The sequence below is a fragment of the Pinus tabuliformis genome, chromosome 7, assembly GCF_031772625.1.
Source record: "Pinus tabuliformis cultivar Carrire ecotype Pingquan chromosome 7, CPIR1, whole genome shotgun sequence".
In the NCBI taxonomy this organism is placed as follows: domain Eukaryota; kingdom Viridiplantae; phylum Streptophyta; class Pinopsida; order Pinales; family Pinaceae; genus Pinus; species Pinus tabuliformis.
Genome location: NC_142293.1, coordinates 1,602,003,734 through 1,602,017,950, shown reverse-complemented (window position 1 = coordinate 1,602,017,950; position 14,217 = coordinate 1,602,003,734). Strand labels below are relative to the sequence as shown.

At 36.2% G+C, this 14,217-nt stretch overlaps 1 protein-coding gene across 1 annotated transcript; it reads left to right on the top strand.

Annotated features, from left to right (window-relative positions):
* The first annotated feature begins 2,052 nt into the window (after positions 1-2,052).
* Positions 2,053-10,387, top strand: LOC149254269 (uncharacterized). The gene is made up of 6 exons (XM_089460106.1): positions 2,053-3,032; positions 5,538-6,692; positions 6,776-6,958; positions 7,107-7,261; positions 8,725-8,835; positions 9,883-10,387. The coding sequence occupies exons 1-6, from the start codon at positions 2,898-2,900 to the stop codon at positions 9,950-9,952; spliced, it is 1,809 nt and encodes a 602-aa protein (XP_089316232.1). The 5' UTR covers positions 2,053-2,897; the 3' UTR covers positions 9,953-10,387.
* Positions 10,388-14,217: the final 3,830 nt, after the last annotated feature.

Here is a 14,217-nt window from a genome sequence, read left to right as displayed (position 1 = left end):
TGATGTTAAAATCTTTAAGATTAATATTTTAATTTTTTTAAAGCCTTGAGGTTTAGTTTAATTAGTCGAGTCCCAATCAATAAAGCACCTTTGCTATTAAGAGGTCATGGGTTCAATTCTCTTGACACTCTAAAGGTCAGAAAGTGATCCCTTAAGGTGGATCTTCCCGAAACAATTATCCCATGGAAATACCTTCGGGTCCTTAAACCAAAAAAAAAATATTATTTTATTTAAAAAATTAACATTTTACATTTAAAATATTATTGTTAAATTTTATATAATAAATATATAATATTTTAAACTTATATTATTATAAATATCTATATATAAAATTAATTAAAATATTTATATTTAAATCTTTTTTTGGTGTAAGCTTGGTAGGACTACATCTTCATCATGTCCAACTGAAATTTTGTATAATAAATATATAATATTTTAAACTTAAATTATTATAAATATATATAAAATTAATTAATATTTTAAACTTTATTTTTTGTAAGCTTGGTAGGACTACATCATCATCGTGTGCAACTTCTCACCCTGATTCGGGGATAGCACAAGATTTGAACCAAGACTTCCGGTTAGGTGAGACTTCATTTGAACCCAAGGCTTCCTGTTCAGTGAGACTTTATTTCCACTACCATTGCCAATTGACCTACTCCACATGGGCATTTATATTTTAAACTTTAATTATAATTATAATTACAAATTGGAATATAAAAACATGTTATAGTTTATAATTATTTGATTACAAAAAAAATTGCATATTTCACATTTTCACAAAATAACAATGTTTGACGACATTTAAACACACCATTTTATAGTTTGAATTGGTTATATATATATATATATATATATGGATCCATCTTGACTCTAGATCTACATAAAAACTTTCTTTAAAGTGAATAATTTTTAGAGGTTTGCATTTTGAGAGATTTGATCTTGATAGATCCAGAGTTATGATGGATCTAGACTGGTTTAATTTACCCATTTAAATAAGCTCTATTCCACATGAATACCATGGGTCAATACCATGATTTTGTTTTTTTTACCAAATAAAAATGTTTTCACTTAATTAATTTTATTTTTATTTTTATGTAATTTGACCAAATCACAAAAAATAAATAATAAATATGATTCAAAAATCTATAAAACATACTATAATAATAATAATAATAATAATAATTTATTCTAAAATAATAATAATATTCTAAAGAGCTGTTTGACTGGTGATCAAAGTAATGTGAAATAGTACAAACTAAGCTATCCAAGTTTCAATCCCTAGTCAATACTGATCTAATTACCAATTCTTCTTTATAAAATAATAATAATAATAATTAAATTTTAAACATAGATAAATACAATTAAATATTATTATTTTTTTAAACACACCCCTCCACCTAAATAACTTACAATCCCTCCAAAAAAAAATCATATAACTTAAAAAAATAATTAATCAAATTATATATAATTGTTTAAACTAATAAAAAAATTCCTACACAAATACAATCCAAATTAATAAATCCAAAAAGAAATCAAAAGTATGATGGATGATAAAAAATTCTTACACAACCACAATCCAAGATAATAATCCTGAGATGATAATAATCCTAAGGCATTATGAATTATAATAAAAAATCCTTTGTGCAATGAATAACATGTTTGGGTTACAGTGAAATCATTCAAAATTTTAAAAAGCCAAAGCCAAATTATTCAATCTTCAGTGGAAGCAATGAGGATATGGTCACATCAGGCTGCTTTTAGTGGGACTTTAAGCTCTGCAAATTACTTTGAAACATTTTTTAACGGTTGGATCTCAAAGTTTGAAATGCCATCTCCGACAATTACCTACAACGACTACTCATAGAGCCCAGCGAATGCACATGTATATGTTGCAATTTTGAATGGGAAAATCGACCCTACCATGCAGCAGCCCCATGTGACCATGTTCTAAGTGCGGGACAATCAAATTATTAAATGAACAATAATGTATAAACTAGTAGGTATAGGTGCAATGATACAAATTCAAAAAATCCTTTGTATACATTGAAAAATTGAGCCATTTCCTCATCTGCCTGTGATGGTTTATGTCTGCTATTTGAAATGGAATTGGAATCTATTGGGAGCGTTTGGTTTGTCTTGTTCCCCAAAACAAACTCGACCCCATTTCGATGCATCATACCCGGGCTGTTTAGGTGGCACTGACCTCATTAAATCTGCATCGTGCGCTCTCAACCCCACACCCCAAACCCAATTTCCTGCCACAGTTTTCTCGATTGGTCATGTGCTTCTGCTTTATCTGGATATCTAATGGCACACTTCATTGTATTTTAGTTTTTCCTCAACTTTTGGAAAGCCTTCACTGGCGATCTTGGGTTCTCCGCTTGCCCCTTTTTCCAGCCTGTTCTCCACGAGTACAAACGGTTACCCAATTCAACTATTTCACCCATCCTGGTCAATGCTCATTTCAAAGTTCTAACTATGGCAAGAATCCCGAGCCTTGAAAACTGATCTGGATTCTGATTTGAAAAGCTGGTTCTAATTTGAATACAAATGAACAAAATGCCTGTTTATGCAGCTGGATATTCTTCTGGTTGAACCTTCTGGATCGGGTCCAATCAAGAAAACTGGATTCTAATTGAAATCTTTGATTTATGTTAAAATACGGATGAAAAGGGTCCATTCTTGCAGCTGAGTATTCTTCCGGGCGACCTATCTGGATTGAGTTCAATCAGGGTGAGGCTTATAGTGCAATCCCAGATTTGCCAAACGCAGAGAGGAGATCAATAAGGGGATTCTTGTCTGCGATCCTTCTATCTTGTCCATTCATCAGCCTTAGAATCCAGGGATTTTGATAAGGATTCAAATAAGTTAATCGCGAATCCTTAAGATTGAAAATGGGATCAAGCAGTAGCAAAAATACAGTCCCATCATCCCCACCAGAAGCAAATGAACGAAGAAGAACAGAGGGGCATCGCAAGTTTCATTCTCGGTGTTTCTATCACTCTGCAGATTCTACTGATAAAGCTTCGGTAGGTACTGTGTCCTGTTTCCATTGAGAGCAATAGGAGCATGTCTCTGTATTGTTTTCAATAACATTTAGCATCTGTTTTATGGACTTAAAAGGCATTTCAAACTTTCAGCTGTGACACCTCAACAATGCTAGTTTTCTTAACTGGAACAATTCTAAATAGTGAACCTAGAGATAAGGCTGTTGGGATTCAGGATAATACACTTTGAAATAGGAAGCCAGGGAAATATTTTCAATCAATGATTTAGGTGCCTGTGTATACGACTTTGACTCCAGAGCATTGAACTTGGGATCATAAGAAAGTGATTGCACTAAAATCTTCTTCATCGCTAATCTATATATATGATTTGAACCTTGCAGACAACTTTGATTTCAGCTGACTAGGCTGCAATATCTAATGGCTGATTGTCCAGAGGGCTTTCTGTAAACCGTTTCTTAATCCTTTCACTATGGTGCATTCAGGCAGCCCTTTTTCATAACCTAAAGTGTACTTTGTATGGTCTTCCTCATCCATCCAACGATCTAGTTCTTCCACTGATATTAACTGATGCCATGACATTCTTAACATGCCTCATATGGGTTTGTTTATTTGTTAGGCCCGAATCTCAACAGCTTTCAGGTGTCCAGTAATATTATTTTAGCTCTGTCATTTCTTGTTATTATGAGGTTATGGGTATGGCCAACAAAGACCTAAAATTTTGATATTTACATTGGTAGCAAAATATCACAGTAACTCCTTTCGGTCGCTTAGTCACTGCAATTGAATCACAAAGGATGATTTCCTCAAGTATGCTGAGGAACTTGCATAGATGAAATTTTCTGCCGTACAGACAGAATAACAATTATCCAGAATATCTGAGATAACACTCTTCATATACTGGTCTGAGTATTATTTTCAATGTTTTATGGGTTTCAGGAAAATGCTGTACATACATTGATATGGAGAAATCCATCCTTGTTTTTCTTTCTAGTAGGAAAAAAATTGAAGCTGTTCTCTTTTGGTAATTACTCTTAGATAGGTATCTGATGACTTCAGAATTCCAAATTGAATCTGCTGAGGTGCTATGGTAAGAACAAAGTCAATTTTTCTTAATGGGTTCTAACTTCTGCCGTTTGGCCCAAAATATGAAGAGCACGTTGAAGAAAATATATTTTACGAAAGTGTTGAATAACATTGCATATTTTCAATCCACATTTCATGTATTGTTGATTGGAAAGACTTTCTCAATAACCTGCTGGGGAAGCCAAGGAGAGTATGCCGGAACAAATACCTGGGAAAGGTGCATGGTGATCATTAAAGACCAAAGAAGATGGACAATTGGGAAGCTTTCTCTGGATGAATCAGACCTATTTCACAAGATGTCCTTGTAGGTTAAAAGCTTACGGCAGACTCTTCAAGTTGATTCAACGTTGCATCACTGTACGTAATATGCTTTGACTTGAAGGTGCATGCCATGCCAATTGATAAGTACCAAAAAATGAATCTGCGAAGTATCCTGCAAGTTCACAACGCTGAAGTAAAGAAAAGGACAACTGACCATTTTAGCATATTTCCTAGAGAATATCTAAACGAGTCTAGTTATCTGCTGATCTAAACTCTAGTGGCGCTGGAATGAATGCAACTGAGTTGAATATTGTGAGCTCACCATGCAATCTTGCATGCCAACTATGAGTAAATGGTCATCTCTTTATAGTTTGGTTTTTCTATTAATGGATATTTTAGTCACACGGGAAGGAGGCTTATTGCATATGAACAGAGAATGCTTAGATAGGACTGAACTTGGCAACAGGCAATGAAGTATGCAATTGCAAAACTAAGTGCGCGCAATTGTGAAAATTACTTTCAAATAAATGATCAGAATGAATACCCACAGGGCTTTGGATTGACGGTGAATAAGTATTCTGTTAAGATATTCTGTGCGAAAATGTCACTGGTTTAAATCCCCTGTGGGAGTTTACCCGACAATAAATATAAAAAATAAAAATAAGAAGAAGAAAAAGTGATCAGAATGAACAGTCATACAAATACTTACTCCAGTCATACAAATAACCTGGGTAAGTACTGGAGCTGAAGGAATATGGCCTTGGTAGGAATGTTGAAAAGTTTACTATTCTTATTATTACTTTATGTATCCTACAATTTTTGAGTACTGAAATCAGCAATTGTCTCTTTCAATCTACTTGTTTTCAATTCATATAGTCTTTTCTGTAATTTAATGTGCAAAATGCAACTTTGATCCTCAACGCTTTTTTAAATTTATAGTATTTGTAATGTTTTCACTGAAAACTATATCTTCTAACCAGTCTTGTTGTAAGTGTATAATTTAGACTTTCAGGGACCTGCCACATTGACTGTTTGTCTAAGGTTAGATTTAAATTCTAATGGAATCTGAACCTAGTTTGTTGCCACTTAGTTTCTTGCTCAAGAACTTGAGGGTGATGGTAAATATTTTCAATGGAGTGTTTCTTTCTTCTGATTCCGTAGTAGTGGTTTGCAATTTCTCAGAATTCTTCTTCTCATGAGGGACCATGTGGTGGGAATATGGCTACTGCAAGTGTGAATGAAGTTGTAGGAGATAACGATCCAGTGACGTCTCTTAGTGGAAAGATTAATTGCATATCTAAGTTTTCTAGACACTGTGTTGAAAGAAATCAAAACAGGCTTTTTCATCCAGTTTCTGATGCTAGCAGCAGCTCCACTCAAGGTTATAGAGCTCAAGCACTAGAATCCTCAAGCAATTTTTCCTATAGAAGTTCAGATAGAGGTGAAATTGTTGAACAATCTGTTCATAATTGCAGCTTAAATGGTTCTAGTTGCAACAAACACACTTCTAATCTTAGGCTAAGGAGGGCAAGAAGTTTAGGGTCATCAGAAGCCTATTCGTTCTTTGCAAGGAGACTTAGGCGTCAGTCTTCCAGCGTTGAACGGAACAGAGGATTTGATAATGGTCACTTGAGAAACAGAAGTGACCAACAGCAAGTTCAGGGTAGCAGCAGGTCACACAATTTTTGCGAAAGTAGACCTAGACATCAAAGTGATCATTCAATGCAAGCAAGAGTTGGACAATGCACAGATCTTCCTCTTAATGCACTAGAGTGGGAAAATGCATTTTCCGAACCTTCCAGTGAGGCACATCGTGACAATAGGACTTCACAACATGATTTGACTTGCAACATCAATCAATCTACAGCCTCTGATCAAAATGTATCTTCTGTGATCGATTCCTATTCTACCCCAGTGGAGTCAAGAGATACAAGACGTATCCAGAGAAGAGGGACACCTGAACATGTCGAAGACAATGTGAGTTTTAGAAGAACACGTAGTGTGGGGCGACTGCGTGATAGGGTGCTTAGGAGAACAACATCATCTGAGGGTTCCTTTGGCGTTCTGCAAGGAGATTCTGTAGCAAGGGAGACAAGACAACATAATGGCAGAAGGTTCTGGGAAGCATTAACTAGAGCTTCCTCAAACAGGCATGCAGGAACAACACCAACTCTTGCACAAGATCAATTTCTTCGTACTCTTAGATCCATGAATGACAGTCGGAGGCAAAGGGAGGAGAGAAGCCAAATGAACGAAGGTACACCTCATAATAACAGCAGCATACTGGAACATAGAAGCCTCTATCTTGAGGAACGGAGGCGGAGGGCAAGATCTCAGGTTTGTTGTATTTTTTATTTTCTCCTATGCCATTTTATAGTCCTGCAAGCTATTGCTCTTCCTTATCCCTTACTCAATTGCAGGTCCGAGCTCTGCAACGTTTAAGCAGCAGTTTTGAGAATTTAGCTGGGCATGAGAGGTCGTGTATTTTTGCTGGCCACCATCGTACAGGGCGTTGCTCATGTCAAAACGTTGGAAGGACAGATGACTCAAATACCAGGGCAAGCATCTCAAGGATTATCATGTTGGCAGAAGCTCTGTTTGAGGTTTGACACAGTGCTTTAGTTATTTTTCAAATTTATTCTGAATACTGAATTAGAGCCTTAGTCAGCGTTGATCATATATGGTATCTATTATGATTTATCAATATAGTTTTTAAAGGTATCTTAACAATGAATAAGTTATTTGACCCAGGTTCTGGATGAAATTCATCACCAGTCTATGGCGTTGTCCTCCCGATCCCCAGTTTCCTCGCTTGGATCATTTCCTGCTCCTGATGATGTTGTCAACTCCATGCCAGTCCGGACGTACAACAAAAAAGAAAACCGTGTAAATGACGATGATGCACAGTAAGTTATTTCGCGTGTTACATTTTTTTGATGGTTATCAGTTTTGAAAATCATGTTGTGATAGTGCAATAGTAGCATGAAAACGCTTGTTAATTGAAAAGAACCATGAGAGGATACCATTTTTAGCATTTAGTCAAAGGCATGGCTTGATGGCTGGATGATTTAACAAATACACTAACCATCTTAAATTTCAATAACTTTTTAGTAACAACACTCAAAAGTCAAAACCAAATAATTGCACATTGCATCCATTTCCTTTTTATGGCCCTTCAATCTCTCGCAATTTGTTCAATATCTATCCCATTTTCTAAGCTATTCCCTAATTGCTCACTTTAAATCAATGTTATCAAAACAAGACTGGTTGACCCCAAAAATGCGAACTAGATTGCAACTGGAAAAACGAACCAAAAAAACTGGTTAACCAAAAATACATAAAATATTTAATTAAATTAAAAATAAAATAAAACAAAACAAAAACATATATATTCATGTGCATCTATATGAAGCCAAACCATTTGTACAAGTTTGTCATTTATATAGCAAGAGTGCATATAACCAAAATAGCACTTAGGGCAATATATCTCTAAACCAAAATACATCAACAAATAGGCTCTAACTGGCCTCTAGAGTCCAAAAATAAGCATAGTACTCAGAATCCTGATCCTTTTCATCCTTAGGGCTTGTACTCAAAATTAGTAAACTTTACAGTGAGATACTGGCTTCATTCCCCTTGGCCCTGAAGGTAGTAATACCTCTTCTCTTTAAATAGCTTTTAGGGTGGCCTAGGGTTGAATTGGAGGTAACCATTCAACAGATAATTTTTTCCTTAACTTTCAAATCCTTGGGTCACCCTGATTCCTATGGCACTGTGCAGAACTGGCCGGTTCGGTACCAAGCCAGCCTTTTCTATTTCAGGACCACCGGTTGGACCAATTCTTCCTCTAAACCAGTCAGACGAGCTGGTTCCACTGGTTCTGGTCCAGTTCCGATAACACTGCTATAACTGCTGTGAATTTTGAAATTCCATAAAAATTACTATTATTAAATCAATTACTCAAAGGAACTGCATTTCATGAGAGTGACTTGGGTATATTTTCTCAATAATCATAGTTTGTTTTAATCCTCAACAGCTGCTTAGTGAGCATGTTGTCCCGGGTCCAAAAAGGAGAATATGTCCTCCTTTTATCTGTCTGGGCCCATTCAAAAGTGGGATTCTGAGCTAAGTTTCTTGGCCTTTTAATTTGAATAGATGGATCTTTCTAGTAGGATTTGGTGTTGTAGGTTTAGTGCGACTTCAATTGTTCGTCCTATCAGCTATTTCCTTGTCTAAATCATGTAGCATCTAAGAAGATGAATTTCTGTTTCTGGAATCTGTAGCTGCTACCTGGTGATTAGCTACTCAGTTTAAATGTTTTTTTATTCTTTAGTCATTGTTGGTTCTAATGATTATTTTGATTGACTAGGTGCTACATATGTCTTGTGGAGTATGAAGAAGGAGAAAGTATGAGAGTGTTGCCCTGCCATCACGAATTTCATCTACTCTGTGTTGATAAATGGTTGAAAGAGGTTCACAGGTATGCTAAATTACCTTATTCACATTATTTTCCATGGAAAAAACATCGTAATTTTATTAAGATAAGCAAATTTACATTCCATAGATGCTGATTAGCATTCCAAAAGGCTTATCAGGACTTCGTAGTAGGTTTAACTCTGTAGAAGAGTGTATCCTTAGTGGCATCAAATATGTATCTCCAAGAAACCAAAATTACATCATAATAAGCTTTTCAAAAGAGATTTTAACAGAAGACAAAGATACGTTCCATCTAGGCTGACTTCAGAGTCAAAAGGTCACCAGAAAAGTCCACTAGTACAGGCTTCCCAATTCAATCAGAGTAAACAAAGTCTGTAGTATGCACGGTGTCAACTCAGTTCAAAACCAGCTATATAAATGGAATACGTGCATATTCCTAAATATGCTCTCCAGCATGTTCTTGACTAATCCAATCCCCACAAGCCAGCAGGACACCATCCTTAGCCAGTCCATCTGTGGCCTGGTACCCTCTCCCTGTACACCTGGTGAAAAGAAATTCGATCAAAAGCATCGAAAATGAAATTTCTCGTAGTTTTGGTTGGCATATATGCTGGTGGTTTGTTGTAATGTCTTCTGCAATCAAGCATTGTTCTAACGTTAATCTTACTTGATATTTTTATTACCTGGAACTTTTTTCACTTTTCAAATCTGAATATGGACATGCATTATTTTAGGTTTATTCTGCTAGCATATTTGTTAGCCAAGGTGTAGATACATTGCTACTGAAAATATATTCAATTGCTTCTAATAACATTACACTTCATCTTATGACAAAAGAGGGAACATGTGCTTGGCTACTTTCTAGATGATTGTCAAGTTGTGTACTTTGGCTGTAACAATATTTTTCTGGGTGTCGCTGTCGGATGGTTGGGAACATTTGGCATGTTGGGTGCCTTCAGGACTGTTTTCTGGAAATTTGAAACTATGTTGTTTCTAGGGATTCACAATTTCTATGTACGATTGTCTTTAACTTTTGTGAATGTACAGGCCATAACAGAGAGCGCTCATTATAAAAAATTTGCCTGTGCAGAGTTTGCCCACTTTGTCGGGGAAATGTTTGTGACGCTAGCCTCGCAAATCATGTGGGGGGGCCATCATAAGGGTGCTATATATGGTATTTGCATGGAACTCATTTTGAGTTTGATTGACAAAATACCAAGGTGAGGTTGGCATTCTTGAATGAACGCAACCTATTTTGAGAATATATCCTTTCGATGTAAATCTCTGTATTTTATCCCTGGTAAGCACTAGTTTTGTTAGAAAATTCTTTTTTCTACTGAGCTCAATGCAGCTGTAGTTTTTCATCACTTTAAATGAAAGCTTAGGATGGTAGAGTCTATCTGTATATTTCATTTTTAGTCATTTCATATCCATTTTTTTGGAGAAGAGATTAATATTAATTTGTAAGTTTGTAACTATGCTTCACATAATTAGTGCTATTTTTTAATGTAAACTAGTGTCTCAAATATAAAAGTGCAGTAGCAACGTGAACTGCAAGAGTTATTGTGCCTACAAGATATGATTTCAACCCAGAATATGTGCTGCAATCAGTCAGTGAATTGCCTTCCAACTCGAAATTTAGGCATTTCTCTGATGTCCAGGGCATTGTAGTTGGAGTCAATTTTTGTTATAGTGGCAGTTGATCTGGGCATGTTTTCATTATCTGGAAATTATATATATTATCCTAATGAAGTTAACAAACATATCTATTGGTTCAGACTATATTTAAGCATTTGTAACACTTCAATTCTGACATGTATTTGACAGTTCCAAAGAAAGTAAGTTGATAATTCCACAGATGAATAAAAGCAGTAAATTACAATATTATATAGTTGTTAAACAAACGCAATATCAAAGCAATGCTCCAAGTAATGTGCCTATGAATATAAAGAACAGTCAACTCTTATGTAGCACAGCTGATGTTGGTGGCATGTATCTGCCATAATCTGAAACCTACAGAGGTAGTAACCGATGCTATATGCCCTGCTTAACAAGTACGATATATCGCAATATCTCTTTGCCATTCTCTTGTTTGTTGCCATATGCTTCTGAGAGGTTGCTTAATGCCTACTTAGTTTGTTGTATACTAAGTTGCATGGCATGGGGAAACAGGAACGCGCTGGAAACATGACCACCCAAAAATCAGGAAACGGGATATATATATATATATATATATTAACTAGGCATCAAGCAAACATTTCGTGTGTAAAAGCTATTGCTAGCCTACTTACTTTGTTGTATACTAAGTTGCATGGGTATGGGGAAACAGGAACGCGCTGGAAACATGACCACCCAAAAATCAGGAAACGGGATATATATATATATATATATATATATAAACTAAATAGGCATTAAGCAAACATTTCGTGTGTAAAAGCTATTGCTATTTGATTGTAACCCTGTTGTATTCTGTCAAAGTCTTCCTTCCATTGTACCTTTGGGCATACCTATATTTTTGAACCGAATTTACTTTTCAATAAATTATTAACTGTTCAAAGTGAATGAAAATGGGACCAGTAAGATTTTCATATTCTCATGCTTTAAGCCTTTTAACTTTGGACCAAAGTTGCCCCGTGATGTGTGCATCCCTTTTAAAAGCTATCAGAAAATTTACGTTACTGATGTACTCACCTCCATAATTCCCCATTGTTTCAGCTTGGCAGGATGCAATCCTTGTTGAACTGTTAATGTTGAAGGAATTTGACAATGCAGTCATACCCAATACCAAAATTAAAAAAGAGAAGATAATGGGCACATGGAAAATAGAATGTTTCGATATGAACATGTACTGGTAAGTCCCATTGGGTAGGATGGATCATGGTGGGCTGGTTGTAGGTGTTAAGGATAATCGTTTAAAACTAGAAACGATTTCTTCAAGTTCGGGTGGAATTTCTTTTCAGATTTCCTTTAGAGTATCAGTCATCAACCTCCAATTTTAGTTTTATGCTAAAATAGCAAAACTATTAAATTTACTCGATTTATGGAAAACCTTCTATTTTTCCACGAAACCAAAAGGAATTAAAAACCTAGTTCATAACCTTATCGCATCCACCATTCCACAAACCTTTAGCGCATTAAATCTCCGCCGTTGATCTCATTCCTCAATCCGATGGTTATCGCGTCATCCGCTCACCAACTAGTCTAGACAATCTCCACCGTTGATCAATTCTGCTTGATCCAATGGCTGTCGCGTAATCTCGCGTGAATTCTTGTGCAATGTATAACAAGCTGAGAGCACGCGAGAAAAGTGGTTTTCCTGTGCCACATGTCGACCACTAAGGTTAATCACGTGAAAATTTAAAATACCACTCTCCACCTTGGGACCGTGCAAGATACAACTTACACCTACGAAGACCGCTTTCCTATTCTGACTAACGCCTGCGCTTGTTGGCACACAATGACGTTAGATCTATTGGATCTATCGATCAAACGAATCAAATCTACTCCTGGGTTTCTCACGAAATTGTCAGGTTTCTTCGCTAGACTTAACACTTCTGCCAAGTTTAGTCTGTCTCTAAATTATTTCCGGTGATTCGTCAGATTCAGAATATCGCTAACTAAACTTTGTGGGTTCGAAATACATTCGATTTATTTCAATGTGCAGTGAATGAAGATCTAGATGCGACAACACAAGATTACACAAAACTCAACACTTCTTAGAAACATTTCGAAGGAAATTCAACCCTTCGGGATTTGACCATTCATACACAATATACACAGAGATACAGAGAGATTCCAAATCTATCAAAATCTTCTTCTACTAGTTCAAAACTTACATAAATATTAGTACATACAAAAATCAGATCCTCAATCAATGGATCAAAGCTGCTTAATCCTAGATAATATCTAATTTGCATGATATTCTCCTCACGAATCTCAACTAAGCCTAAATACATAAATTAATTACAAGATAATTCAAATCACTGAATTCTAGCTCAAATCCTATCTAGAAAGCTTTGTAAAGTGACAGCTAAAGGATTTCAATCCTTTGCTTGTATACTTCTTTTGTATTTTTTGAATAAAATTCAGTGTCTTTTGTCTACAAGCTTCATGCTCCTGCATCAGATTCTTAAGGACAAAATTCTTCATGGGCTCCTGTCCATGAGCTCTTCTATAGAACTGCCCATCTTCTGTAGCATGGCGTCTATCATCTAAGTAGCATTAGCAATTGGTTGATCTTTCCACTTGATCAAATACTGAAAATACTCCTGTCCTCTTGTCTTCTTAAACAATCTCTTGTCTAAAATCTTTTCTGGCTGCTGTTAACGCTCGAATCTGCCTCAGGCTGAGGAAGGCAGAACTCAAGGCAACATCAAACCACACTCAGCCTCGTAGCTAGCCCTACGAGGACAGGAGAGGGCTCTCTCCGGGTTAATCTCGAAAAAATATAATCAATTAGGCTCGAGATGACTGAAATTGTAACTAATCTTAGGCTAGGTATTAAGTGCAGAGGTTTAAAGGTGATTTTTTGGGGTTTTTGTTGAATCAAAGGGAAAGACAATTTTGGGTGCGGGGATGAGACACAGTTTCTGCAGAGGTCTGATTGGAGCAAGGTAGGCAATTGCTTGATGCCTTAAAAGCTAATGAGGTGAGTAGATCAGACAGGTGAGGAGCTAAGGAGAGCAAGAAAACCTCAAGAGTTCTCCTTAAACAGATGAAAACATAGGAGATCAAACAAACTTAAAGGCAGAGCATTACAGATTATGAATTCTACCTTAACACTTCATTTGTTCAATTGCAGAAGATGAGAGAAGGAAAATGATACACATAACAAACTTACAAGTACTGAAAGAAGCACACCATCAAGACATAAAGCCACAAGAATTCCAAACAGTGTTGCAAAACCCTGGTCTTTCCTTTGCCAAAATGCTGAAGTAAAATGTACAATAAAGTCTCAAAGCCTCTTCCCAAAGAGTCCAACCTGAAAATGACTAAGAAAATACATAATATAGGCAAGCTAACTCATTCCCTTGCCTCTAGGGGTCGAGCTCATCATCCTAGGAGCTATTTCAACCAATTCTAAACAAAGCACTACAATCTAGGCAGTCAAAACAACTTGTCTCTATAAGGTAGGAAACTGATTCATTCTTTTAATTTTCACTTTTTAGTGAATGAATCTTCTAGAACAAGTAATAAAGTGCCAAAATTATATCATGTTTCATTAATTACATCAAGAGGAGTGAAAAAAATCACATCACAAGTCAAAACTGGTCAAACTGGCTTCGTTTCCTGAGCTGAAGATGAAAATTGTGCCAAAAAACCCTGTGCGCCGCGCGCCTGAACCCTATGCGCTGTGCGCCTTTCCACCTGTTTTTGGGGCACTTCCCGGCATCCAAATTGAGCTCAGGTTGGCTTGTTGGAAAGC